The 27,039-nt window shown below is 45.2% G+C and overlaps 1 protein-coding gene across 5 annotated transcripts in view; it reads right to left on the reverse strand.

The window, feature by feature from the left end:
- Positions 1-3,323: 3,323 nt before the first annotated feature.
- The window catches only part of SMIM29 (small integral membrane protein 29), a 52,662-nt gene continuing 28,946 nt past the window's right edge, over positions 3,324-27,039 (reverse strand). The window contains exons 1-6 of one of the 5 annotated variants that reach the window (XM_033152626.1): positions 15,717-15,844; positions 15,406-15,492; positions 12,174-12,349; positions 8,658-8,683; positions 8,093-8,198; positions 3,324-4,860 (exon numbers count right to left, since the gene is read on the reverse strand). In XM_033152626.1, the coding sequence (XP_033008517.1) occupies positions 4,798-4,860; positions 8,093-8,198; positions 8,658-8,683; positions 12,174-12,284 (306 nt within the window). In that variant the 5' untranslated portion in view covers positions 12,285-12,349; positions 15,406-15,492; positions 15,717-15,844 and the 3' untranslated portion in view covers positions 3,324-4,797. Of the gene's footprint in view, positions 4,861-8,092; positions 8,199-8,657; positions 8,684-12,173; positions 12,350-13,180; positions 13,261-15,405; positions 15,493-15,716; positions 15,845-17,787; positions 17,809-27,039 lie in introns of those variants that run through there. The other 4 variants (XM_033152630.1, XM_033152628.1, XM_033152629.1 and 1 more) reach the window with 4 other exon arrangements.

A 27,039-nucleotide genomic window follows, 5' to 3' on the forward strand; every position in this document is an offset into this window, starting at 1 on the left:
GGAAAGCTCTTTCCAACAATTGCAAAAGTCCCCCTCCGATCTGCTCCCCTTGTAGCCCCAACTCCTGCACAGGGGTCTTGCGGGTGGAAGCCCACACCCAAAATACTTTCCCCCCTTTGTGCTCAGTCATTCTGCACACACAGGACTACTGGATCTTTCTTGAAACCGGAGACTTTGCCCAAGACCAAGGAATACATGATGGCAGAATCCCCCCTTCCCTGGGTCTCTTTTTGGGGTTATTTTCTCCATTGGAAATAGCACAGTTAGTGTGTTTAGTTACAGTTGTCTTTCCACAACATGTTGTCTTTCAAGGTTTTTCTTTTTCCTTCATTCACAACTACCTCTGGATAATTTTAAGTTTCATTCTCTTAAAACATGGAGTTGCTGCTGTTTTGTTGCTGCTGCTTCTGATGCTGCTGTACCGGTTACAAAGTTTTATTATTCCAACAGGTTCTGTCTAGTTTCTTTCTCTGGAACTGACGTTTTACACTATAGATGATTTAGTTTGAGTTGACTTTCTAAAACGATTGTGCTATTAAAAAGGGAAAAAATACTACATTTCTCAGACTGGTGAGTAATTGGGGAGAGGGAGGCTTTTTTTTGCAGACTGACCTCATTTCCATGAGTTGGCTGCCCATGAAGAATACTGGGTTCCTACCATATTATCCAAAACTGCGAGCTACTTCTGACAAACTGTAGGTGTGGGCTTCTTCAGGCCCCCATCCTTGAAGGCTAGAGGAGACTGCATTGGATAGCCTTTAATGTTGGTTCAAATTTTAAGAGCACTTCTGGATGAAGAGCTTGGTGTGTGTTTGGTCTTGATCAGTATGCCACAAACCAGTTTGTTCAGGGGGTGCCATGTAAATTCCTGTGCTGATTGTTTCTTGTTCAGCTTGGGAAATGAGTGTGATTACCATGGTGGCAGTCCAAATTGGAGGCTGCGCTGCATTCCTGTCCCCAGGACCTAACTTGGTTCTAGTATCTGTTGCTTACATGCATATACTTTGATTTTAATAATGCAGTTGCTCGCGAGAAGCTGCTGACTGGATGCATAGACCATAACCTGACGACATCTTAGTTCAGGGCTTTCTATCCAGGGGGCAGCTTTAGATTGCTGCATAATTCTTTAAAATTGCTGGGTCTTTCCTCTTCCAAGACCAATAAGTGGCTCTGTCTCTCTTGTGCCCAAATGCTCTAAAAATATGCGGTAATAGCCCTGTTGTTGCTGAAATCGACATCTTCCTGAACTTGGATAACCTGATTTGCACAATGCCGGAACAAATCACTTCTTCAATTTCCAGATTGAGGATTAATGTGGTGCTTAAATTATATGTTAGCATGAAGTTGAGGGGAGAGACTAAATTTCACTGTTTACCATTAACCAGCTACCTGTCCGTTTCACATTTTTACAAGGTTATAGTTGATGTATCAGGGAAATAGGAAGAAAGGGACAGTCTTTGTTTCTGCCTCTTAAAATGTAAAGAGTTGGTTGGTCCTCCCCCCCCCCCACACCCTGCTTGATGTTTTCAGCTAATTAAGGCCATGGGTCTGAAATCAAACGTGAGTTCTGAACTATGATAATGTCTAACTTGCCTCAACTACTCAAGAACAGACAGCAGAGGGGGAAGGATAGAGTGAGCAGTGGTTTGTAGGCTGCTATATGAATCTCTGATCCATTGCTAAAGATTTCTTGATTTCCTATTTGCAGTTTACTTGAATAAAACACTTGATGTTTCAAGCCTTCCCTTTTGTGTTTTGTTTCGGGAGCATCTGTAATGCTACCTTCTAAGCTGGAGTAGATGAGACCACAGCTTACAAGTTAGCAGTCCTGTACACAGCAGGCCAAACCAGGCATCTGAACTTGAATGAGCTTCCCCAAAAGGCACAAAAAGGAATCCTGCCTTGGCACTGCCTCAAATCTGGCACTCTCTTTTGCTCTGAACCCAAATGCATTGGTCTGTGTCTTGCTGTTGCGTACTTGGAATCTAAACTAGATTTACATCTTGGCGTCACCAAATGTGATAAGGCCAGCTATTTCACTGTTAAAGCCATATTAACTCAAATCAGATACTTCCCTCCTTCCAACACACTGGTCATAGCCCTCCTGAAAGACTACAATTTTATCTGGACTCAAATCCCACTGAGCTGAATGGGGATTCAGTTATGAACAGAATTGCATATGATTGCAGTTCAAGGACAAACCTAGCTTGGATCTGACTGCTTGTAACTATATGCAGCATCCTTCTTGGACAGATGTAAACACTGCTCATGTATATTTGAAAGGGAGAAGTTAATGAAATGTGTGTATGCATATATGTATCTAAGGGCCAAACCAGGAAGGCAAAAATGCTCTGAAATAGGTTGCACAGAATTCCTACATAGCAAGAGCAGACTACAAACAAGCAGAAACATAAATGATTTATATGTATACTACCCATTCAATAGCCATAGACTCCCTAGGTAAGCCCTGCCACCTTACTGTTCTTAGTACATATGCCAGTGCAAGTTTCCTCAACCTTGGCCCTCCAGATGTTTTGAGACTACAATTCCCATCATCCCTGACCACTGGTTCTGCTAGCTAGGAATCATGGGAATTGTAGGCCAAAAACTTCTGGAGGGCCGAGTTTGAGGAAGCCTGCACCAGTGTCAAAACAACCGTATTTTCTCAAGTGGTGAGACACCTGTCCTGGCCATAACTTCCTGTTGAGTACTAGGCTAAATCTAGCACCTCTGAAGTAACTTGAGAATCTTATAGCCTACCCCTCTGTCTCCTGCTGATACTCATGTAGCTAATAAAACTTCCACATGGTCAGTAATGGCACAAAGGTAAGCTAAATGGGAATTTCATTTCTGTGCACATATAAGGCTACTTACTGCCTAAGAGCAGAACTCGAGTCCATAGGAATTGCCCTCCCGCTGCCACTATTAATGTTTCCCAAACAGGCAGGATAATAACAGCACATCCCAAAGCAAAAGTGATCGTTAGAAGGTGGCCACCTACAAAGGGATTCTTTTCTGAGCTGGTTCAGTCAAGTTGATTCCTGGCAGCCTGATCGTAGGTTGAATAGATCTAGAGGAGCTTAGACAAAAAGCTACACTTGGAAGTGTACAAATGAGTTAAACTGCATTGTGATTGCTTTATTAGGCTTTTGCCTTCTGAAGCCTGCAAACTGCTTGACTAGGATGCAACTTTAGGCTGGGTAAACTCAATCCCCAAACCTGTTATATCAGTTTAACCAACATGTGAATTAGCCAGGTGTGTGCTTAAGAATGACAAGGAGGCAACTGGTGCAACGACAAGTTCCCTAGTAGTCAATTTGTCATGTGCAAATTAAAGTCTCTTTATTTCCACATCCACAGACTTTGTTTTTCTCTTGACAGCTAGAAATTATCTAGAACCAAAAAAGGCATCATTATGTGTCAAGACATTTGCACTGCAGGGTCCTAGAGCACCAGCCTTGCTCTCTAGTACAGGTTGCATACAAGGAAGACCATAGTGGATACCCAGAAAGCTGAAGATTGAAACACTGTTTGTTGGGGAAAGAGAAAGGCAAAGAAAACAGTTCAAATACATGTATTGCCCAAGTCACCTGTGAAGCTCTTAATCATGCCAATAGATTACGTTCAATAGCTAGTTCCCAGCTTGGCAGCCAATCAATGGCAATGTGTTTTCTGCTTCGGCAAGACCAGCAACGTATCTTGGCCCCAGTGCTTGCTTAAGCCACTGTCGTTGGGTTAAAAGTAAGTTATAAAGCATTACAGGCTACAGGAAAAGCTTGACGTTTTGCCAGAGATGCTCCTGTTCAAGGCGAACTTTATTTACAAAACAAAGACAAGCGCCCAGATACAAAATCGTCATTGTAGAAAGAAGTACCCAACTCAACTTAAAACGTTTGGTTGAAGAAAAATATTAAGGCCCCTCCTAATTGACATACTAACTAGGGAGAAGGAATCTGTGACCTTCCAAAGGTTGATGGGGTACCACTTCCATCATCATTGATCACTGGGCCAAACTGGCTGGGGATGATGGGAGTCCAACAACCTCTGGAGAGCCACAGGTTCGCCAACCCTGTGCTCCCTGCACGGTGCTCCCAGCAAAACTGCACCCCCTGGATACACTTTTGGGCACATGTTCATTACCACACATTTCCAACTGTAAAATGAAGGATATAATACTATTAACAACACCTCCCCCTCCCCCCAAAAAAAGATTAGCTGTGCAACTTGTTCACTTTCCCTGCCTCTGTAGAGGAGCACATCACGGGAACCCAGCAACCAAGTGATGTACTCATTATGTATGAAGACATTTAGGATAGCTGGCATTTAAGCAATTGCACTGTAATGTCATAACTGCTGCGGCTATGAGACTGCTGTCACAAAAGGAAGCAGAGGTCAGTTGGGTTTTGTTTGTTTCTCATAAAGCTGAGCCTTTCGGGACTAGTTCATAGTACAAAAGTACCATTTTACCTGAAGTTTCAGGAGCTTCAGGACCTCCACCTACATCCATCTCAAATGAAACAGGATTGCCATGCCAAGCCAGAGCTTTTCCAGATCCAAACGTGCAACTCTCTAGGCTGCTCTGTGCATGAAATCTTCATGGGCAAGTATGTCAGCAGCAGGACCTGCACCTACTCACCTCCCTCACTAGGAACCTAGGCAAGAGGACACAGTTCTCCAGTGGAAAGAAAGGCAGTAGGTTCAAAATTAACGGCCCTTGAGAGTACTTAAAGTTGGCATGCATGCCAAGTAGATTAGGTCATGTGTCCACAACTTGTCGTCAGTCTGAGCTGAGCAGCATTAAGCTTTCACGTCCATAAAAGAAGGGCGGTAAGGTTGGTATCCTCCCCAGGCTCGCATCACCTGCAACATACAATAGACACTTTCATTGCATCCACCCGATCAAGTACATCCATCATACCTTCATCAGCAATTGTCTCGTTTTCTGAGAATAAACACTTCCCACAACAGAGCAGTCTTATATTTGCAACTGAGAGCAATCAGCTGGCAGTTTCTGTTTCAAAGGGATTGTTTTTCTCCTTGCACAGTTTTGAGCCAAATCAGCTGATTGACTGGAAATCTCCTGCATCATGCCAGAGTCAGAAAAGAGAAAGCAGACACTCTCCGAGTTCACTGCTCAAAATAAAACAGGCAATTGACATTTACCAAAGTGAGTACGAGAATTGATTCTACCAGTGCACTAATCAAATTTCTGCTGAACATCTCTATTATGGGACACCTTACATAACTAGCTCTAGACACAACATGGCTTCTGTTGGTAGAAGTGATGGGTTAGACCAATGGAAACTGAACTTCCATTTTTTATTCTTTGGGTGGAACATTAGCAGGAAGAGAGCTTGCACCATGCATGCCAACCACACAGTTGCCTGCATTGCATCTATCTTCCAAAACACATTCAGCCAGCAAAACTCTACAGACAATGCAGACGTGTTAAGTTTTGCTCATTAAAAAAAGACAATGACACCAAGGCTTCAAAAATGCATCTGAGTCCTAGGCACATGCCCCAGGCCATGGGTAGGCAAACTAATAGGATCCGGCCCAATCGCCTTCTAAATCCGGCCTGCAGACGGTCCGGGAATCAGGGTGTTTTTACATGAGTAGAATGTGTGCTTTTATTTAAAATGCATCTGGGTTATTTGTGGGACATAGGAATTCATTCATTATTTTTTTCAAAATATAGTCCAGCCCCCCCCAAGCTCTGAGAGTCAGTGAACCGGCCCCCTGCTGAAAAAGTTTGCTGACCCATGCCCCAGGCCCTGCACACAGTTGAACAAGCAGTAAAATTCCCAAATGATCAAGAACCTGAGATTCCTCCCCTCCCCACAAGCCCTGTTAGGGTTAAAGCATTTTCATGCTTCTGTTAGCGGGTTGCAGTCTTCAATTATATAACCATGAAAAGGGGCAGATGAGCTTAAAACCAAGCTCACTATTAACACAACGGCATAGATACTGATCACTCATATATAAGCTGTAGACATTTATTTTCTAGAAGAATCCCTGCTTGGGATTATGTATTGCTTGGGTCACTGACCCAATTTTCAGCAACCTGAAAATTCTTAACCTGAAACTGTTCTTAACCTGAAGCACCACTTTAGCTAATGGGGCCTCCCGCTGCCGCTGCGCCGCCAGAGTACGATTTCTGTTGTTATCCTGAAGCAAAGTTCTTACCCTGAAGCGTTATTTCTGGGTTAGCGGAGTATGTAACCTGAAGCGTATGTAACCCGAGGTACCACTGTACTATTTTTCACATAAGAGGCTGAAGATGAAGACTTGGGGACATTTTCAAAAACCCTGTGCAAATGCAGCCCTTGACACACAAAAGATGTCTACCCCAGCTCTAACGTACTAAAACGGATCTTTCTATTACAGTGGGTTATCTTTGATCTATGGCCTCAGTCCTGTATACCTGAAGGAGCGTCTCCACCCCCATTGTTCTGCCCGGACACTGAGGTCCAGTGTCAAGGGCCTTCTGGCGGTTCCCTCGCTGCGAGAAGCCAAGTTACAGGGAACCTGACAGAGGGCCCTCTCGATAGTGGCACCTGCCCTGTGAAACGCCCTCCCACCAGATATCAAAGAGAAAAACAACTACCAGGCAGCCCTGTTTAGGGAAGCTTTTAATGTTTAATAGACTATTGTATCTTAATATTTTGTTGGAAACTGCCCAGAGTGGCTGGGGAAACCCAGCCAGATGGGCGGGGTATAAATAATAAATTATTCTTATTATTCTGGAAGAAGAACACCGAGAGATAAGGTGAGTACTGTCTGCATTTAGCTTTTCAGCCACTCTGGGCGTGGATCTCAGAGTTGGGTTGCATCCCTCACCGCCAACCAGCTACAGCTAGTTGGACTCAACGACTCATTAAACAGAATGTAGCAATCTCAAACAGGCACAGATGTGGCTTAGCTTCCTCTTCTAGTCGGCTTCAGCTAGGATGGGAAGTGCCTCGGCTTCTACATACAGAGTCAAGTTGCTCTTTACTCCTGAGCATGCAAAAGGGCTGCTAGACTTAGGGTGGGGGGTAGGAGCCCTTGTCAGAGGAGGAAAACTGCATTTCTTCTCTTGCAGCAACCACCCTTGTTCTCTGGGCTTAACATGACTGAGGATGCTGCAGCACTCAAACAGCTTTAGCCAGGGAATGTCTGGCCCTACAGACCGGGAAAGAAAACCATTGCTAGCCTAGAGGATCCTTTGCCTATGACCTGAATTCCTATGCCCAGCAAGCACAGCACAAAACTGCAAGATGGAACCATCTTCCCCTTCCGCCAGCAGAAATGAAATAATTAAGAACTAACTCATTCCACACCACACCAAGCTCAACAGAACTGCCAAAGAGAGCCAATCCAGTGAAAGAATGCTTTAAAATGTAGTGCTTATATGCCTTGGAACCGATACACATCCAAATCACAAAACCACAAAGTTAAGAAACACATGCATCTTACACCAGGTGTAGGGCAACTCTCAGCTGCATGCTATGCAGCCCTTGTTATCTCTGGAAGGTTCCACCCATGGCTTTCCTGCCTGGAAGAGGCACCCTCCTCCCCACTTGAAGAGAGAGTACTTTGTAAGCATGGATCCCACTGGATTCAAGCTTGCAAAATACTTCCTTGCCCAGGGCTGAGAAACTCCCGACAGTTACGTGAACCCATTTCAGAAAGGATCCCGAGGTTCTTATTCCAAAGGCCTTGCCCTTTAAACTGCCTAACAGAATGGCTGCACAGGTTCATTCCTCCTTTTGCACCACGCCATTTGTTTGTCGGAAAACACCCTGACTCTCCTGAGATGCAGAAAAGGAAAGAAATGCAGGAAAGGAGCTGGGTTGGATGCATTAATGGATGGTTAGTATGTGAGTGGAGAGAGAAATGCCCCAAAAGATGGGTGGTTTGAGGGGTAAGGGTATATTGCATGGTTCTGCAATTAATTAATCAATCACATTAGCTTGTTCTTGAAAATTTGAAATCGAGCCTGGGTAGCTCAGTTGATAGAGGATCAGACTTTTTCCTGCACTGCAGATGGCCCTTGGGGGCCCTTCCAACTCCACGATTTTATGCTTCTATAGGTCCCAAGTAAGCTCACCTTTGTGTCTTCTGGCTCCACCAGAAGCTCCTGCTCAGCCTCATGGAGCTCCTCTGTAGGATCATAGCTGTACATCGGCAGCAAGTGATGGCGTAACCGGTCATACCTGAGAGACAGTTCAGCAGAAAGAAATGATATCACTTCCCCATTTCCCTGTGTGGCGACTGGCTTTTATACAGGAGCAAATATAAAATTAGGGTGGATAGATTAGTTTGCGGGCAAAGTGTTTCCCTGCACTGAAAGCCAAAAACCATTTTTCCCCAGGTGGAAAGGGAAGGGGCATGCAATAGTTAAAATACTATGAATCTCCACACAAATAATTAGCATGAGTCTATCTCAAATAATCCCACAAACTGCCCAAAGCAAAGAAACTGACTTATCACATATGTAGAACCAGCTAAATATATAGCTGATAGCCATGCACACAAAAGCTCCTGTGTTCTCAAGCAGAGACAAAAGCGGTTTTCTTGAGCAAGAAAAGAAAAGTTGGCTCTGAAGAGCCACATGACCCAAAACTCCCCATTTCCAATGAGAACTAATTGGTCACCCAGCACAAGCCCCTTACCTTCTCTTCTTCTGAATGTACATCATCTGCAATGTGAAAAGAGAAACAGCCATGAGAGAAGCATAAAGAGCCTCTACAGATTATTTCTCCTTTCGAGGAATGAAGCATGGAACAAGAAAGAAAAGGATTAACAGGGCAACAGACGCCAGCAGCAGGAGAAGCATTTCCTACACCCTTCTGCAGACAAGGAGCAAACCTGACAATGGCGATGTCACACGATATTAGCCTGCAGCATGAGAACCCCTGGCTCTCGGTATTGGATGACAACAAAGATATCAAGAGAAGCCGCTCCATGACAGTATCTATTTATTTATTTAAAATATTTTCATACCCCTTCTCAAGAAGGGAGCTTCGCAAACCACACTGAAAGGAAACAAAGGGCTTATCCACACTTGTCTCCCCTGAGGAAAACCGCTCTTCAGCACTTAATTGGCGCAAATGGCAATTTGGGGTTTTCCCCAGATTGCTGTTTGTTCTGGACTATCACTAAAGAGCGGGTTTTCCCTTGGAAAGGAGCGGGGCAAGGGGGAAACTGCTCCCCCTTTCTAGGCACGTCGCAAGTGAAAGTGCGAATAAGCCCAAAGTCCCATCCCAGTATCCATTTTTTAAGTGAGGCAAAGGCCAAAGAAGAAACTGCTTATTTTAAGTCCACAACTTCTGGGCATCCTTAAGGGAAATGGCAGTCACAAGGGCCAGATTTAACACATTAAAATGGTGGGTTTGTCCAAGGCCTCCTGTTTAACATAGAACAGGAAAATATTTCAAATTCCCTCCACTTGGGGCAGGGAAAGAATCAAGATTCTCAAGAGTCATACTCAAGTGCTTTATTCCTCCTCTCTCCCAATACTGCTTTTCTTTTGTTATGAGTCTTTTAGATTGTACAAATAAATGATGATGATGATGATGATGATGATGATGATCATGGTAAGCCTGGGGGCAGGGAGTGTCTTACTGAAATTTGCAATTTACTCTGGGAGCCTTTTTTGGCTGAAGAGCAGAAACATAGGAATCTGCCTTTTACAGAGCCAGACCACTGGTCCATCTAGCTCAGTACTGCCTGACACAGACTGGCAGCAACTGTTCAGGGTTTCAGAAAAGGGCTTCTCCCAACCCTGACTAGGAATGCAAGGAATCAAACCTGGGACATGCCACTAAGCTGCAGCCCATATGGATGAAAACACTTCAAATAAGTAAATAAATAATATGCATGCCCTGTAAATTATGAAGGACGCACTCATGCAGAGCTTCTGCCTTTAAAATACTCCAAAACCAGGGTCCAGGCCTTTCCCACTTACTCCTTCTATATTCTTAAGACAAACTTAAAATGAAAGGAAGTGTATCCTTCAAAACCAGACCAGCAATTACGTAGTTTAACTCAAGATACCTACACCCAGCTACACAGCAGTATCTAATTTCAGGTGCCCAGTTAAATAAGTACATGAACTTTATCTAGACCTGGCTTAATAACCTAATTGCTGAATCTAATTTGCAACAAGAGCCAGCTGCAAAAGGTGACATTTTAATTCAATGGGCCTCTAAGCACATTCCAAAACCAGGCCTTTATTTTTCAGAACTGAACTGAGCTCAGTGTTCTTCCACACTGGTTAGCGTTCTTCATTTCAGCAGCGTAACCTAGGTAGGAAAAGCCATTTTGATGTTGCCATTACTAAGCAGTTGGGAATTGCAAACCCATGCCAATCTAATTCAGATCCCTCCAGAGATCTACCAGAGGATCTAGCTCTACCTTCTGCCCACTTCTGCTTAGCAGCCCGCTGATTCCAGTAGGGTTAAGTAAAAACTAAAGGTTATTGTAGGGCAGGGGAGTCTGGCTGTCTTTTAGCTCAACAGGAAGGGGAAATGGTTTGGAAAGAAGGTGCAACTTTATAATGCAGAAGTGAGAAGGCAGAAAAGAAGGCAAGGGAGCAGGACACAGTGAATGACCGAGCTTCCCCATTCACCCATCTCCCTTTATGGGGCTCTACAACGAGTCAAGGGATGCAGGTGGCGCTGTGGTCTAAACCACAGAGCCTAGGGCTTGCCGATCGGAAGGTCGGCGGTTTGAATCCCCGCGATGGGGTGAGCTCCCGTTGTTTGGTCCCAGCTCCTGCCCACATAGCAGTTCGAAAGCACATTAAGTGCAAGTAGATAAATAGGTACCGCTCTGGCAGGAAGGTAAACAGCGTTTCCGTGCGCTGCTCTGGTTCGCCAGAAGCGGCTTAGTCATGCTGGCCACATGACCCGGAAGCTGTCTGCAGACAAACGCCGGCTCCCTCAGCCTATAGAGCGAGATGAGCGCCACAACCCCAGAGTCGTCCACGACTGGACCTAACGGTCAGGGGTACCTTTACCTTCACCACCAGTCAAATGTTCCTCTCACCACAGAACAAGCAAAGCATCAGCCAAACAAACCAAGCGCTCGTCACTGCACTCACTCATGCACCTCACCAGATGTCATGCTAATTCCTGATGAGGCTCTCAACAGTTTCTGAGACAAATTTGGCAACACCGCTGGTAAGAAACGGAAGCGCAGCTGCAGCCAGAACCAAATACCGAGACAACAGCAAGCTACGCAGCCACTCGATTTGAACCAGCTACTTTTACAAGAGATTTGCTCAGGGATTTATACTGGGGGGGGCATTCTTGGGGAGGAGGGGCAGCTCCATGTATTCCATTGCTGTAATAAAAATACATTTTTGAACCTAAGCCTTAACTTGTTGTTGGTAAAGATGGGCAAAGCTGCCCCACTAGATCAGTGTGTTTTGCTATTGTTGATGTTTCAAAGTATGATTTGGTTTATATAACTTATGTACTGTTCTATATCCTGGCTCGATTCAAAGTAGTGGTTGTGATCAGGACCCCAATATCTCCCTCTTTTCTCCAAAAGGCCCTCATTTGGGTGCCATCTTTGAGAGATGTTCAGAGAGTGGCAACAAGACAGAGAGGCTTTTGGTGGTGGCTCCCCTTCTGTGGGATGCTCTGCTCTTCCCAGTGGTGGCACCGTCCACCTCAGCACCAGGTTTAAACATATTTCATCTCCCAGGCATTTTGACAAGCTTGTTGATGGCCTATCAGATGAAATGTCCCAGCTGCTGCTGTTTTTGAAGTTTTCCTGCTGGGTTTGTTTCTAGGTTGTCTGAAAAGTTCTAATGATGTTAAGCCATTTTGGCTTTTAACCTTTCTGTAAGTCACTTAGAGACCTTTTGCTTTCAGTATAGAATCATAGAATTGTAGAGTTGGAAGGGATCCTGAGGATCATCTAGTCCAGCCCTCTCCAATGCAGGAATATACAACTGTCCCATATGGGGATCAAACCTGCAACCTTGGTGTTATCAGCACCATGCTGTAACCAGTTGAACTATCCACTAATAAAGCAAATTAAGGAGGAGGAGAAGGGGGAAAGAAAGAGGTTTATTAGATTGCACTCTGCTCTCAGATTATTTTTAATAACCGTGTTAGAAACCCAATAATTAATGTGTGGCATTTGGAGCTCTTCTGGTTGAATTCAAGACAACTCACCACAGCTACGATGACTCCAATAACAGTGATAAGAAAAAATGGCACCAGAACGTAGCCCACCAAGGAGTCGTTGGGCGGCCCAGCAGAGGTGGGCATAGTTGTGTTACTCATGGCATAGGAAGCTGTAGCTCAAGGGGGAACAGCAAAGCAGCTTCCGTCTTCATCGGACAGTCTGCCTGACAATCGCAAAAACAAACAGTCAAAAGATTAAAACACATTGTTCAAGCGGCCATGATCCTCTCTTCTCCTTCTCCCCCCCCCAAACAACTGCGTATGAAGCGGTACATTAAGTCACAAGCCAGTCACATGATCCCGCCCCCCTTCACATTAGATTCCGTACTATAGTGCGGGTGAATAAAACCCTTTTAAGTGGTATTTAGCCTTGAGGCATGGATCCACAGTGTCTGAAACAAGATAAAGGATTAAAAAGCAAGTGAGGAGGTTCTTTGCTACTGCTCTGTTAAGCAATGCTGTTTGCCCCAAGGCAGTTTGATGTGAAAGAAGCTGCTCCAATGGAAAGGAAGGACAAGAGCTCTGCCAACTCAACCAACCCCTAGGTACACCCCTAGTAGGCAAGGAGCTCTCAGTGAGGGAGCAAAGTCTCCCTTCAGAGTGATAATCAGGCTCCCCAAGCCCTGTAATTAATTATTGGGGGGACGGGGACAAGCTGTGTGCTTAAGGGCACATCTATTGGCCCTCAAAATCTACACTACTGGCACAGTCAGAGGTGCTACTGGCTAAGCAGAAGGTCACCATTTACAGAGCTGTTGTCAAGAGAGAAGGGCGGCTGTGCCTTAAGAAAAGCTTAGGGGGAGGGCCCATGTTTGCACACAGATGGTTCCGGGTTCGATCGCAGGCATTTCTGGGGACATCCGTTTGAAGCCATGGTAGACCACCACCAGCCAGGGTAAGACAATACTAAACTGGGTAGGCCAAGGTCCTGATCCAGTATAAAGCCACTTCCTAGGTTCCTAATATTTCCAGAGAGTACACAGTGTCAAGACAGCCTGTTCAGAAGCTTTCGGAGGACTCCCCTTTCATCATTTTGATTTTCATCTGCAGAAGGAGCCAGTTCATATCTTAGGGATCCTGAATAGGAACCCCCACAGACACCACAAAGAGAATGCCGTTTCCCCAAAACTACCATAGTTCATCCTAAATGCAAGTGAAATATGGGTCTAATCCTGAGACATGGCCGCCACCTAGCTCTGAATTGGTTCAAGCTATGAGATACAGTAAGCCCTGTGACACAAGTTCTATGTGGAGCCCCTCCGTCAAAGGGCACAAGCCCTTTGATCAAACAGTTTCCACCCCACCCCCGTCTCCTCACATTTCCTCAAGCTTTAGGATGGGCAGCAAGGCACTTTGGAATAAGTTCTCAAGAGGACGATGATGATTGCTGCTCCATTTATATCCCACCTTTCCCCCCAAGGAGCTCATGCATGCCTCTCCTCCGTCCTCCATATTATCATCACGACAACCCTGTGAGGTAGGGTAGGCTGGGGATTGACTGGCCCAATCCAGTAAGCTTCATGGCTGAGTGGAAGTTTGAAATCTGGTCAACCAAGTCCTAGCCTGCCAGCCCAAGTACATTTTTATGAGGGAAATGTCATCACATCAAACTTTCTTACCTGATGATGATGATCACTCCTCCTTATCAACACCAGACAGTTGTGCAACAATGAGATTAAAATTGGGGAAGGGCTAACGTGCTATCGCCCAAGTAAAATATTGCAGATAACTCTATAAGGCTTATCAGAGGTCAAAAACTTGCAAGCCAGCCCACCTGCACGTATACCAGTGTGCTGCAGAGTGGCTTGAGAAACGTATGTCACTGCCTAGGGGGGATTGTTAGTTCACCCAACTATAGCCCCATCTGCACTATGCATTTAAAACATTATCATACCACATTAAGCAGCCATGGCACCCCCCAAAGAACCCTGGGTAATGTTGTTAGATAAGTGTGTGGAGAGAGGTGTTAGGAGACCCCTAGTCCCCTGACAAAGCTACAATTTGCAGACTGGTTTAATAATAATCCTCAGGCTAAAACCTTCACCTTCTTTGCACTCTCCTCGACTGTGGCAAAATATTATTTGTTTGTTTGTTTACAGTCGTACTTCGGGTTACGTCCGCTTCGGCTTACGTATTTTCAGGTTACGTACTCCGGTAACCCAGATGTGTTTTTCGGGGCGTGCGCAATCCGCACATGCGCAGAATCGTTCTTTGCGATTTTCGGGTTGAGTACTTTTCAGGTTACGAACGGCAACCCGGAACCAATTAAGTACGTAACCCGAGGTACCACTGTACTTATTTATTAAATTTCTACACCGCCCTTCATCCAAGGATCACAGGACGGTTTACAATATAAACACACAAAAATACATACCATAGAAGCAAACAATAACAATAATGCCCCCCCACACTTCGTGGAATTCTGATAATGCTTCTTTCTTGTCTGGATTGAGGGAATCAGAGGGTTGTGAGTGAGTGTTTGCAGTGCTATCTATCTATATATATATATATATATATATATATATACATACTCTGCCCACTTGTTGGCCTCACCCACCACTGGCATGCGGCCCCCAAGAAGGTTGCCTAGGAGGAAATATGGCCCTTGGGCTGTAGAAGGTCCCTCAACCGTATACCCAAAGAGCAACAAGGCCCTGCTAACAAAAGGAACTAAAGTGTTTGCACTAAAGGACTCTACTACACTCTCAAGAGCACGGGTTCATTGGCCTGCCCTGAACTATGGCAGGCCTGGGCTTTAAATCTGCATTCACCAGCATGCAGCTAGCTAGCTGATCCCCATCGAAGTTCATTTCAGAAACGGCACCCCTACAGCCAGCCTTCCTTCCACCCCAGCTCACGTACGGCTTCCCAGCGCTCTCAGGCTGCAATTCTACACGCAAAGAAGCAACCTCAGTTTAACAAACAACTTACTCCCAAGTACGCAAGCTCAGAATCAGGCTCCAAGGCTTCAGTCCCGCGCTGTGCGTCTTTCTATTCGGGAACAAGCCCCACTTAATTCCGCGGCGCATGCAACCGAGTAAAAACATGCAGCAGCACAGAGGATTAGGTTGCATAATTATGCAGGGACGCGGAACAGCGATTCGCAACGAGAGCAATCCCAGCAGCGTCACTTGACAAGTGGGGCCAAAATCCGGGGAGGATTGCCCAGTAAATTTAAACCCCTTTCTCCGACTCCAAGCAAGAGGGCCACACAGCTTACCCCTCCAGCACTCCTTGGAGGCCCACGAAAGCCGCTCCGGGAACTGTCACGGCCCCAGTTAGGGATCCATCTTCCTTTCTCCCGAACCTAAGAGAGAGAAAAGGACCGCGCGCCGAAGAATCGGTTATGGTGTTTGCTCGCCAGGCTTCCGACGCCCCCTCTCCCAAGCCAGCTCTTCATTCTCGTCTAATCCACCTCTCCATTGGCTTTCATTGCTAGTACAACCCCCGTCCCACCGCAACCCCGTCCGCCGCCGCCTCCGATCGCTCCAAATAAACCCGCCCCGACCAGGCGATCAATCGCCTCCTCACCTGCGCCGCCGCAGCCGCTCACGCCCCTACAGCCACCACCAGGAAGAGCCGAGAGGCGCGTGACTGACAGCGCAGATCAGAGCGAGAAGAGCCGCGGCCAATCCTCGAGGGGCGAGGAGGAGCCGGGCCCGGGCAAGCGTGGGCCGGACAACGTGCTATTGGCAACTGGGGACGCTAGAGGGCAGCAGGCGCCTAAATAAACCCGAAGGAAGGCCGTAATGACGAAAAGGGTCAGGCTGGGTTTTTGTTTTTTTGAGATTGCTGTACACTACAGTACTGTACTCAGGTTGTGTTCACACTCCGGTTTACTGCGCACTCACTGCGTTTTAATCCGTGTTCAAACGATGTTATCCGAAATGCGTATGCAGCCCGTATTTTGCAAGAAGGTACTACCGCCTGTTGTCTTTGTCCATGGAGTTTTCTTGGCAGGGACACTGGAGTGGCTTGCAGTGGAGGATAGGCGTGCCTGGCGTGCTCTGGTCCATGGGGTCACGAAGAGTCGGACACGACTGAACGACTGAACAACAACAACTACCGCCTGATGTGCTGTTTCTCAAACCAGCTTCTCAAGGATTGGAGTCTTTAAAACGTTCCTAATTTGTCTCCAGCAAATTAACACCTTAACATAGTAATCCAACCATACTCAGTTATGGCAATTTGCTATGATACTCTAGTAATGGGGATTCGGAAGAGAATGCTGCTGCTGCTGCTATCCTAAACACCATCACAGCTGTGTATGATTTTGTTTACTTAGGGCAGCTGGGTATGCTGCAAAATGCAGTGCCAGTGGGACACCTTCCACCTTAATTTTCCCAGAGGTATTTTAGACATTTCTGCCATGGGCTCCGAATCCTTTAAGTACTTTGAAACACTCCGACAGTACTCTAGGATCTCTTATGCCCAGTGAGTTTATCACATTGTCAGATACCACTAGGTATCTGAAGAAGTGTGCATGCACACGAAAGCTCATACCAAGAACAAACTTAGTTGGTCTCTAAGGTGCTACTGGAAAGAAATTTTTATTTTGTTCAGCCACTAGAGTGCGTTCCCTGACTTAGTGCCCTCTTGATGTTTTAGACTACAGTTCCCATCAGCCCCAGCCTGCATTTGTTAGCTGAGGCTGATGGGAATTGTAGTCCATCAGGCTGAGGAAAGCCTACGCCAGAGCTCACGTGGTCTTCTTTTTAGAAATTAAACATCGCTGGTGGGCTGCCTGTATGAACGCGTGGGACAGGGGCGAAGGAAGGCAAGCTTTTTTAAAAAAGAGAGGGCTCTGAAAAAAGAGTTATGCTGTATTTAAAATGCATGCTTGTCGCTGCTTTACGTATAAAACGAAAAGTGAAGGACCCAGAAAACCTTTCTGCCAAGGTGAGTCACACACAGACAGTCCCAGGCGTGCGCGCGGCGAGGCTGTTTAGATGCACAATGAGGGGAAAGGCCAGTGGTCTCCTCATCCTCGTATTCTAGGACTGAAGATTGGGGCAGGGAAAAAATGGTTCGGGAGACAAAATATTTTGTTTCTTTGGGGGGGGGTGTAGAAAGAGACGACACCCCCCCTCTTGCGCGCAGCTGACGCTCAATTCGTTTCGCGCACGCGCGCATCCCCACGCCAACACGGATACGCGATACAACAAAGGGGAGGCGGAGGAGAGGAGCAGCTGCGAGCCCCTCGTCCCGCCCCCAGCCCTGTCCTCCGAGGAAGCCGGGGGGGCGAGGAATGCGCGCGCAGAGAAATGCGGCGGAGACAGAGGCCAGGTGACCTTTCAGCCTCACCTGCCAGGGTATACTGTACGGAATATGGTGTTTAAAAATTAAAAATAAAAATGAATGAATGAATGGCGCACAGCTGTGCATTTCTACTCAGAAGTCCCCTTGAGTTCCGTGAGGCAGATTCCCAGGTAAGTGAGTATCAGGACTACAGCATAAGAGCAGGGAGGTTTTCAGATTATAAAAATGAAAGATGCCCCCCTGGCACAAGAGGGTGCAAGTCTCAAGTCATATTCAGCATGCCTCCTATGCATTATATTGAAAATATGTACAACAACCTTGCTGAGTGAGTTATTATTGTTACCTCCATATTCCATATACTGAAAGAGTTGTAGCCAGGAGAGGGCATTCTCTGTGGTGGCCCCAAAGCTGCAGGATTCCTTCTTAAAAGAGGTGTATCTGGCACCTCCATTGTATAGCTTTCCTTGGATGCTGAAGACGCGACTCTGAGATATAAATTATAATTAGGATGCACCCTGACCAAAGCAGTTTCTGTGCCAAAACCAAGCCTAAACCTCGATTGAAATGGATCCAGAAAATCAGTTTCTTCCAAATAATATATATGCAGAGACTGGTTTGCTAAAACAACCCAGTGAATTTATAGCGGAGGAAACATTTGAACATTTATAAGTGTCTCCATGCACAAAAGCACATTTTAGCATACCGCTGCAACAACACTATGGAATAGTCACCATGTTCCAGTTGGTTGTCAGTCATCTGCCCTCTCAGTATGTTGTTGTTGTTTAGTCGTTCAGTCGTGTCCGACTCTTCGTGACCCCATGGACCAGAGCACGCCAGGCACGCCTATCTTTCACTGCCTCCCGCAGTTTGGTCAAACTCATGTTGGTAGCTTCAAGAACACTGTCCAGCCATCTTGTCCTCTGTCGTCCTCTTCTCCTTGTTCCCTCAATCTTTCCCAACACCAGGGTCTTTTTCAGGGAGTCTTCTCTTCTCATGAGGTGGCGGTATGTAGTGTACCACGAATGTTAATTCTGGTTTTTGAAGTTTTTCATTTGTATTTTACTGGTGTAATGGAATTTGATCTTTATTGCCGTGGTGTGCAGTTTGTAAAGTGCTGGATAAAATGAAGAACCCAATTAAAATATTAAAATTGATCATACTTGGAAGCACCCTTCTTCACCTGTTCAAATGTAGCACAGAGCACTGGGTGCATCTGTCTTAATTTTGCGGTTTAGGAGAGAGAAAGGGGGCCCTAGGAGAAAAGAAAAGGTAGGATAACAAGCAAGCTTTGAAGCCCACAGCCTGTTTCTAAGAACAGAGTAAATGCATACCATACAAGGCATTTCTAAATCTTTAGCCATATGGCCATAAATATTATTTCAGTTTACAATAAAAACAACACAGTTTATTTCTTCTTCTTCCACCTCAAATATCACTAGCCGGATGATACATATAGTAATGCCCTTTTATATAAAAGTAAACAAATAAAAATTAGATAAATAATTTCTCAGTCGTAAGGGAGTTAAAAATGAAAAGTTATGGGTAATTTTCTGTTATAACAATGAAGCAAGTTTATATAATAGGATTTAATGCTTGAGTTTTCTGCATATATGCACTTCTTTTTAATCCAACCACTTTTGCTAATTATATGATTGCATAATATTTCTCCTTCCTGGAGTGGTTATGTGTGCTTCTACTACCATGGTAACTACTTTGCTTCTGATTCAGCCATATGGTGTTATTCCCCCTTTCTACGCTGATTATCGTGTCTCATATTCTATTTTGGCGAGTAAAGGAGTACAGAATACTGTTTTAGGAAGACACTCTAGGAATTTGCTTCTTTCTAAAATGGCAAAAATTGTTTACAGCTTGCAACTGCCTACAATTTTCTTTCAGCAAAGGCTTAGAATGAAATGCTAGTTAAATGTTATATACCGGTATACCACCCAAAGTATACAGTAGGGGGAGCATCTGTTTGTAACCTTCTCTCAGGTGCATAGCATTTATGTGTATGTGGTAACTTTGAGGTGCTAAGAGCACTTTCAAACAAGCAGTTATCCACCTACATATATGAGAAATGTACAGTCCCATAAGGAATGGACCATATGCTTTAATGTTCTACAAGTGCTTAATTTTCCAGAGGTATTTTGAGAACTACAGCTGCCACAGTGATAAAGGTGCTCCCAGTGGTTGTTCTTTAATAAATCAGTAGTAAAGTAAACATACAAAAGCACCAATGAGTGAAAGACAGAGATGCTAAGTGTCTCAGGTTCTCACATCCAGGAGACAGCCTGCCCTGAACAAGGGTTACACCGCCCTGGAAGGAGCAGGTTCAGAGTTTGGCGGTGCTCTTGGATTCAACACTTCACTGGAGGCTCAGGAACCCTCTGTGGCTAGGAGTGCCTTTTTTCAACTCCAGCTGGTTCCCCAGCTACAACCTCTTTTGGACAGAACTGGCTTGGCCATTGTACTCCATGCTCCTGTAACTTCTAGATTGGATTATTGCAAGGCAATCTATGTATGGCTGCCCTTGAAGATGACTTGGAAACTTCAGCTGGTCCAAAATGCAGCAGCTAGGGTTCTGTTTAGATCTCATATAACCCGTTTTAAAACAGCTGCACTGGTTGTCGATTTGTTTCCGAGCCCAATTCAAGGTGCTCACATTAGTGGTTAAAGCCCTAAATGACTCAGGCCCCCAATATTTGAAAGAACATATCCTTTCCTACTGACCCTCTTGAGTGCTGGGGAGGTCCTCTTGGTAGTTCCTCCACCCTCAGAGCCTCGGGGGAGTAGAGTATGCCCTGGCCTTCATCCTGTTTCACAACACCTAAAACATGATAAATGAGACCACAGATAGATGATGTCAATGCAAGTACTTATGATCTCAACTGATCCATAAGCTCAATAGCTTACAACCAATGTTACATAGCTTGGCATTCCTCCAAAGACTGCAGCTTACTTAGGAGCACTGGGTAGTATTCAGTTTTGTTCAGAGTAGACCCACTGGAATTAATGAACATGACTAAGGTCCATTAATTTTGATAGGTCTAAACTGAGTAAAGCTTAGGTGAATACCACCCATTAAACAGTCAAGTATCCTAGTGCTGCCAAAGAAAAAACAAAAAAGGCAGGCAGGAGCTATGCAAGCAAATTCTTAAAGAATCTTCCGGGGGGTTAAAAAGGTTGTAGCACGGCATTTTAGAACTGATGGCACTAAACATCTAAAAATTATTGTCACAGCATTCTCTCTTTCTCTGACAACCCACTTCACCTTTCCTCAATGTGGTCATGATGGCTACTTGCCTGATAAACATAGAAGTGACATTCATAGGCACTAAACCCATGTTGTGTCAGCAGAATGAAAAGAAGAAATGGAGCAGCAATTCCCTTACTGGAGAGAATAGAGCAGAGCCCAGGGAGGAAAAGAAAGGTATGATGAAGCTGCAGAATTGCAGCAGAGGAACAGAGAAGAGAAACGGCCCAGGACCATTGCACTTCTTCTGTGGTGATCTTTGTCATAACCCAGCTTGCTGCAGCTGCATTGCCACAAGTACATCTTAAAGCGTAATTACTATCACCATATCAAAGCATTATGAATGCAAAGCTGCAGCGTTGCGGCATTTGGACAGAGCCGAGAAACAGCCCCAAAAGTTGTGTCTCTCATTACCCAAACACTGCTACTTTGCCACAAGTACACATTGCAGTGTTGTTATCGCTGCCATATCAAAGTATTATCAGCAAAAACATAAATCTAAGCTCATTACAAGGCTGCAGATTCTGTCCTTGGCGAACATTTCTAGCCAGTTGCAGCACCAACTGCATTCACCTTGAATAACTTCAGTGGCTTATCTCAGGCACAGTTGCCAACCAGGTTAATGTGATAAAGTCTTTCTCCCCAAACCCTTAAGACCAAGTGAAGTTTTTCCCTTGCCCAAGCTGAGGGATCAAGTGAGCTCACCAATCAGCAGCGTGTTGCAGAGGCTGTCAGCTCCTGTGGGAGAATGTTAAACTATTGAATCATAATAAGAATTGACATTGTAAATGCAATTAGTACTTGACAGGAAGAATTGTAAGAGGAGGGAAACAAGGGAAGTATACAACCCCTAAGGCAAAACTAAAATGGAAACACATCTTGCTTTCCCAGCTTTAAAATAAGTTAATTCTATGGGCTGGCAAGTCTCTGGCTGCTATTTTTCAACCTGGAAGTTCATAATCAGCCCCCTATGTCCATGGATAGAAGCTACATCATCTGGTGTTCATAGTCTAAAAGAGCAGCATAGGGGAAATGCTTTTATTAGAACACTACTTCCCAACATACCTCATGGTTTCTTTGGAGGCAAATGAACTGTCTCTTGTTTAATATAACATCACAGGCTAATTCGTGCTAGCCCAATCACTGGCTTTTTGTTTACCAGGGTTGATTCCTCACCTCCAACAGGCATTCATGGGAACTGGAAACAGATCTAATCTTTTCAGTGACCTCAATGGTGTTGGAGAATAAAACTCCATTGGCAGTGGTTTCGGAGCATACAGCTAATGCTTTTAGCACAGATCTAACATTTCCTCATAGTGTTTTCTTCAGTATTCTCTATACAACTCCTTAGAAATCCTCAGGAAAAACAAGCATTTTACAGTACTGTGCCTTTATTGCTAGTACATGGCAACAGGACAATAAAGATAGATGTAGCAAGAGGACAGAAGCACTTTGGATACCCAAATAGGGTTCTGCTGCTGCCAAAAGAATGACTTCACTTTTCTGCAGCCATTGGCAATTCACCAAAATCATCCCAAATTTATCATTTGTCCTTCAAGCCCAAACTTACAGAATGCACAGAGATTTTTCCATTTATAAAAGCAGAAAACAAAGTGTTGCTGTTGTTTTTTGTAAAATCAGTCAACAGTTTTGCTGAAATCCAGTGAATTTGTGAACCCCCTAATGATTTCTAGGCTACAGCACAGCAAACGACTTTTGGAAGGGCTCTCCCTTGTGAAAGAGCCTCAGAGATTCCTTGGCAGCTGAAAGTCAAAAATTTCTCAAGTGTTGAGTAACACGCAAAGGGCTTGTTCATGCTAACTTGGCAACCATGGATCCTGCTTGCTTAGTCACAAATTACTTGCATTTATTAAATGGTTTAGGGCCACCATGCATGAAGAACCATCTCCTTCCGTTTGAACATGCTGGTCAAAAGAACATAAAAAAGCCACCTGGATCAGGCCACTTGCCCATCTAGTGCAACATTCTGTTCTCAGAGTGACCAACCAGATACCTGTGAGAAGCAACGCAAGCAGGACCTGCGCACACAGCACACTGCCCACCTGTGATTCCCAGCAGTTGGTATTCAGAGGCGTATTGACTCAATTGGAAGAGGTCCTGCTATGTGTCCCATCAATTTTGTGTAGAGATCCTTTGTCTACAACAGGGGTGGGACTTTTTTATTTTATTTTTTAGCTTAAGGGCCTTATTTCTTTATGGGCAACTTTCCAGAAGACACATCATGCCAGTGGTTTACAGGGTCAGTACCAATTATGAGTGGGGCAACAGGCACAAATGGGTTGTCACATGGAAGATGGAGCAAGTTTGTTTTCTCCTGCTCTGGAAAGTAGGACCCGAACCAATGGTTTCAAGTGATAAGGAGATTCTGACTAAACACCAGGAAGAACTTTCTGACAGGAAGCAGTTAAGACAGTGGAACGGACTCCCTCATAAATTGGACTCTCCTTCATTGGAGGGTTTTAAGCAAAGCTTGGATGGCCATCTGTGTTGTATGATCTGGCTGAGATTGCAGGCAGAGGTGTAGCATGGGGAGTGCTGTGGCCCCGCAATTTTGAGAGGGTGTGCAAACAGGCATGACCCAGGGTAGGAGAGCAGAAGAGTTAGCAATGCTGCCGCCCACCCTCCCTGGCTGCAAGGCGCCTCACACCCGCCGACGGCAAACATCCCACCTTGGCTGCTAGTCACAGGGGGTTAGACTAGATGATCCTCTTCCAACTCTTCAGTTCTATGATTCTATTAATTCTACATTAATAAAGTAGACAACATTTGAGTCATGACCTCCTCATCCCCCCCTCCTTTCTGTTCCATTCCATTTTAGTTTTTTGCTTGTTTGTCACAACCCCCTCCCCAAAACACAAATCTCTCCATTCGGGCAAGCATGAGGCACTGTCACAGTTCAAGGTTGCATCATTCCAGTCAGGCAAAAGCACCTAGGAATATGGAGCAGAGTGGGTGAGTTATGTGACCAGGGGAGAGCTTACAGGGCTGCATTTGGACTCTGGGCCTGAGGTTCCCTACCCATGATCCATGTGGCTAAGGCTGGTACACATGTAAGTGAACCATAGAGTTGGAAGGGACCCCAAGGGTCATTTAGTGGGGTGCCCTGATTGCATGGTATATTTAACACTAGTACAAATTTGATACATTTGTCAATCCTTGCATAAGAATGAATTCCAATTCTGCCTTGGCTCATGTAAGGACTTTTGATGTAGAGATGCCTATACTAAGGAAATAGATGCAGCCCCTGAAAACCTGCTGCAGAGGACCAGCCCAGACTCTTTTAAGGTTGAGAATTCTGGAGAAAGGCGTTAGTGTCCAAACATCTTTGGCTGAGCTACCTGAAGTAATCCTGTTCCACTCCAAAGTAGCAATGATCAACGTAGAAATTACAGTAGTTTCCCTCCCACTCTCCTCCTCCTCCTCCTTGCTTGATTTATACTTACCTGTGTGCTGGATACGTGGGAAAACCCGCCTAAACTGAAAATTACCTTGGGCCACAGATCCATTAATCGTTTGACTGAGAAGTCAGGCTGTAAACCGCAAAGACCTCGTGGAAGTGATGCAAGGTTTGATCATTTCTCTACGTTGCGGTGTTGACGGACACATAAATGCACACGTGGTTATAGATTAGCAGGCTGGGCAGACACACACAAACCCCAACAATGGTGGCCCTAACAGCTGCATGGCATTGCTGCCTGCATCTTTTCCCTTCCTCTCTCCTCCCCCCCCCACCCTAGTGCAGCAGGGCTACTAATAGCTTGGCAAATGGGGAAACAGAAAACACGAGGGAAAAACTAGCCACCCCATAGCACCGATCAAAACCAGATCCGTTGCACCCAGCTTTAAAGTTGTAAGCGGCCTCTCTACCAGGGCCAGATTTAGGTTTGATGAGGCCCTAAGCTACTGAAGGTAATGGGGCCCTTTACATGTCCAGCTGTCCTTTGTCAACAACAAATTGTCGTTGTTGTTTGTGTTGAATATATGATATATGGTAATTTATGGACCTAACAGGTACCTAAAGCCATTTGCACTTAACAAAATAAGTATTTTATCAAAGTAATTGTTTTACTTACCTTATATTTTGGAAATGTACATCCAGGTTTTTTCCCTTTAAATTTTTTTTGGGGGGCCCCAAGAGAGTGGGGCCCTAAGCTATAGCTTGTTTAGCTTATACGTAAATCCAGCACTGCAGTCTCTACCCAATTCTCAACCCCACTGGAAGTGTTCAGGCAGCAGAGAGCCTTTGCTCTCCATCCAGACAACAAAGCAGGCAAGAGCCAACAAGTTTGGTGCGAAAGCTGCAGCTCCATCTGAAAAGGTATTATTCAGCGCCGCCCGCCCCCCATATACGCTGTTTGCGAACCTCCTAAGTGGAATCGGATCGCCCTTGACACGCCCCTCACTCTGGTTCCACAGCTTGCAGTTAACTATTCTCTCCAAAGGAACTCCACACCACACTGGTCCTCTCGATGGCCTCCCCCAGCTTTGCTCTCCAGCTGGAAGCCGAAGCCAAGCTTGGAGGAACATGCCAGGCGTCCCTTGCTGGTGAACCCATTCCTAAGGCATACGGCATGAAGGGCCAACAGAAGGTTTGTCAACATACCTGCAAAGGGGGGCAGGGAGAGGAAGGTTTGCAGAGGAAATGCAACCTTAAAGAAAAGCAGGGAAGATGTCCATCGTTAAGGCTGGGATGGATGGATGACTTGTGGCTCTGCAGATGTTGGCCCCCAGCTGCCAGCAGTCCCAGTCAGCATGGCCAATAGCCACGAGGTGGTGAGGACTGCAGCCACAGGCTCCCCACTGCAGCATGAAGGGAACCACAATGCATGCTTGTGTAAACTAGGTGCAGAGAAAAACAGTGCAACCATTCCTAGCCTCCCACCCCACTCCCAGCTCAGGCAGTGGAGAATGGTACCCCATATGTCAGTGTTGTAATGAGATCCAATGCTGTCTGCACATGGAATGGCTGGGGAGCAAAATATCTTGGGCCACGTGTGGATGGTAAATGCTGCATCTACTGTTCTCTCCTTACAGGTGCAATGCCGCTATTTTGTCCTTGTTTTGTCTGTGAAGCAAACTAACATGAAGTACCCAACGAGTCTAGGAGGATAAGATCAACAATTTATCATCATATAAAAGAAAACTACAGCTGAGGTTTTCTCCCATTTAATCACAGCTAAAAATAAAGGCAATAAATTTCAAGGAATGCTCCCTGGAAAGCTTATGTGCTAGGTGTCAGCCCTCTGGTGGCCCTGAAAATACTTGCACTTGCCTACAGGGAGAGTTCTATTAAGGTGCTGCCTCCGAAAAACCCGGCTTTCAAATAGGGCCAGCATCACCAAGAGGATTTTGACTTTTTGAAAACCTCTCCCAGTTCACACACACACACACAGTATGTATGTCCCAAGTTGCACCCCCTCCTAACTTATGATAGAGAGAAGTAACTAATGGGAAAGAGACCTATCAATTATTATTAGCCAGGATGGCTAAAAATAAAACTGCTGTGGGTCCCATGCAGCCCAAGGCTAACTGTGGTGTATTAGCAGTATCATCTAACATGTTCCTATTCTGATATGCATTGGTATTTACCAGGCACTCCTATATCCATTACTGAAAACCAATCATTGGAATGCTAATACTGAAGCCAATATATTCCTCAGGGCAGGCAGTATGATTCCAACATTAATGCAGTGCACTAGTCCTACACATGTAAATTATTAGTGTGTCTCAGGCAGGAACCACTGACAATGTGCAGCTGCTTCCCCTCATAATTTATTTGCCTTTGTCCTTAACCTTTCTCTCGGACTCTTCTTTTGTTTGAGCCTGGAGACAGTTTTTTCAAGCACAACACAAGGTTGAGCAAGAACTGCTTCATAAATTACTAAGTGCTACATACACTGCAATGTTTGAAGCAGCAGCAGCATGCATCATAGGCATGCATGTATACACACACCCCTGGGAGCTGGAGCCAAATATAACTCATGGCCATATGGACAGTGAAAGAGGTACAGTGGTACCTCGGGTTACATACGCTTCAGGTTACACACACTTCAGGTTACAGATTCCGCTAACCCAGAAATAATGCTTCAGGTTAAGAACTTTGCTTCAGGATAAGAACAGAAATTGTGCTTTGGCGGCACAGCAGCAGCGGGAGGTCCCATTAGCTAACGTGGTGCTTCAGGTTAAGAACAGTTTCAGGTTAAGAACAGACCTCCGGAACGAATTAAATACTTAACCAGAGGTACCACTGTACTTACAACTCCAAGCCAAGTCTTACAGCAAGTGCATGCACACAACACAAACTGACCATTTACTTGGAAG

This window comes from Lacerta agilis, chromosome 6 (genome assembly GCF_009819535.1).
Source record: "Lacerta agilis isolate rLacAgi1 chromosome 6, rLacAgi1.pri, whole genome shotgun sequence".
NCBI lineage: Eukaryota > Metazoa > Chordata > Lepidosauria > Squamata > Lacertidae > Lacerta > Lacerta agilis.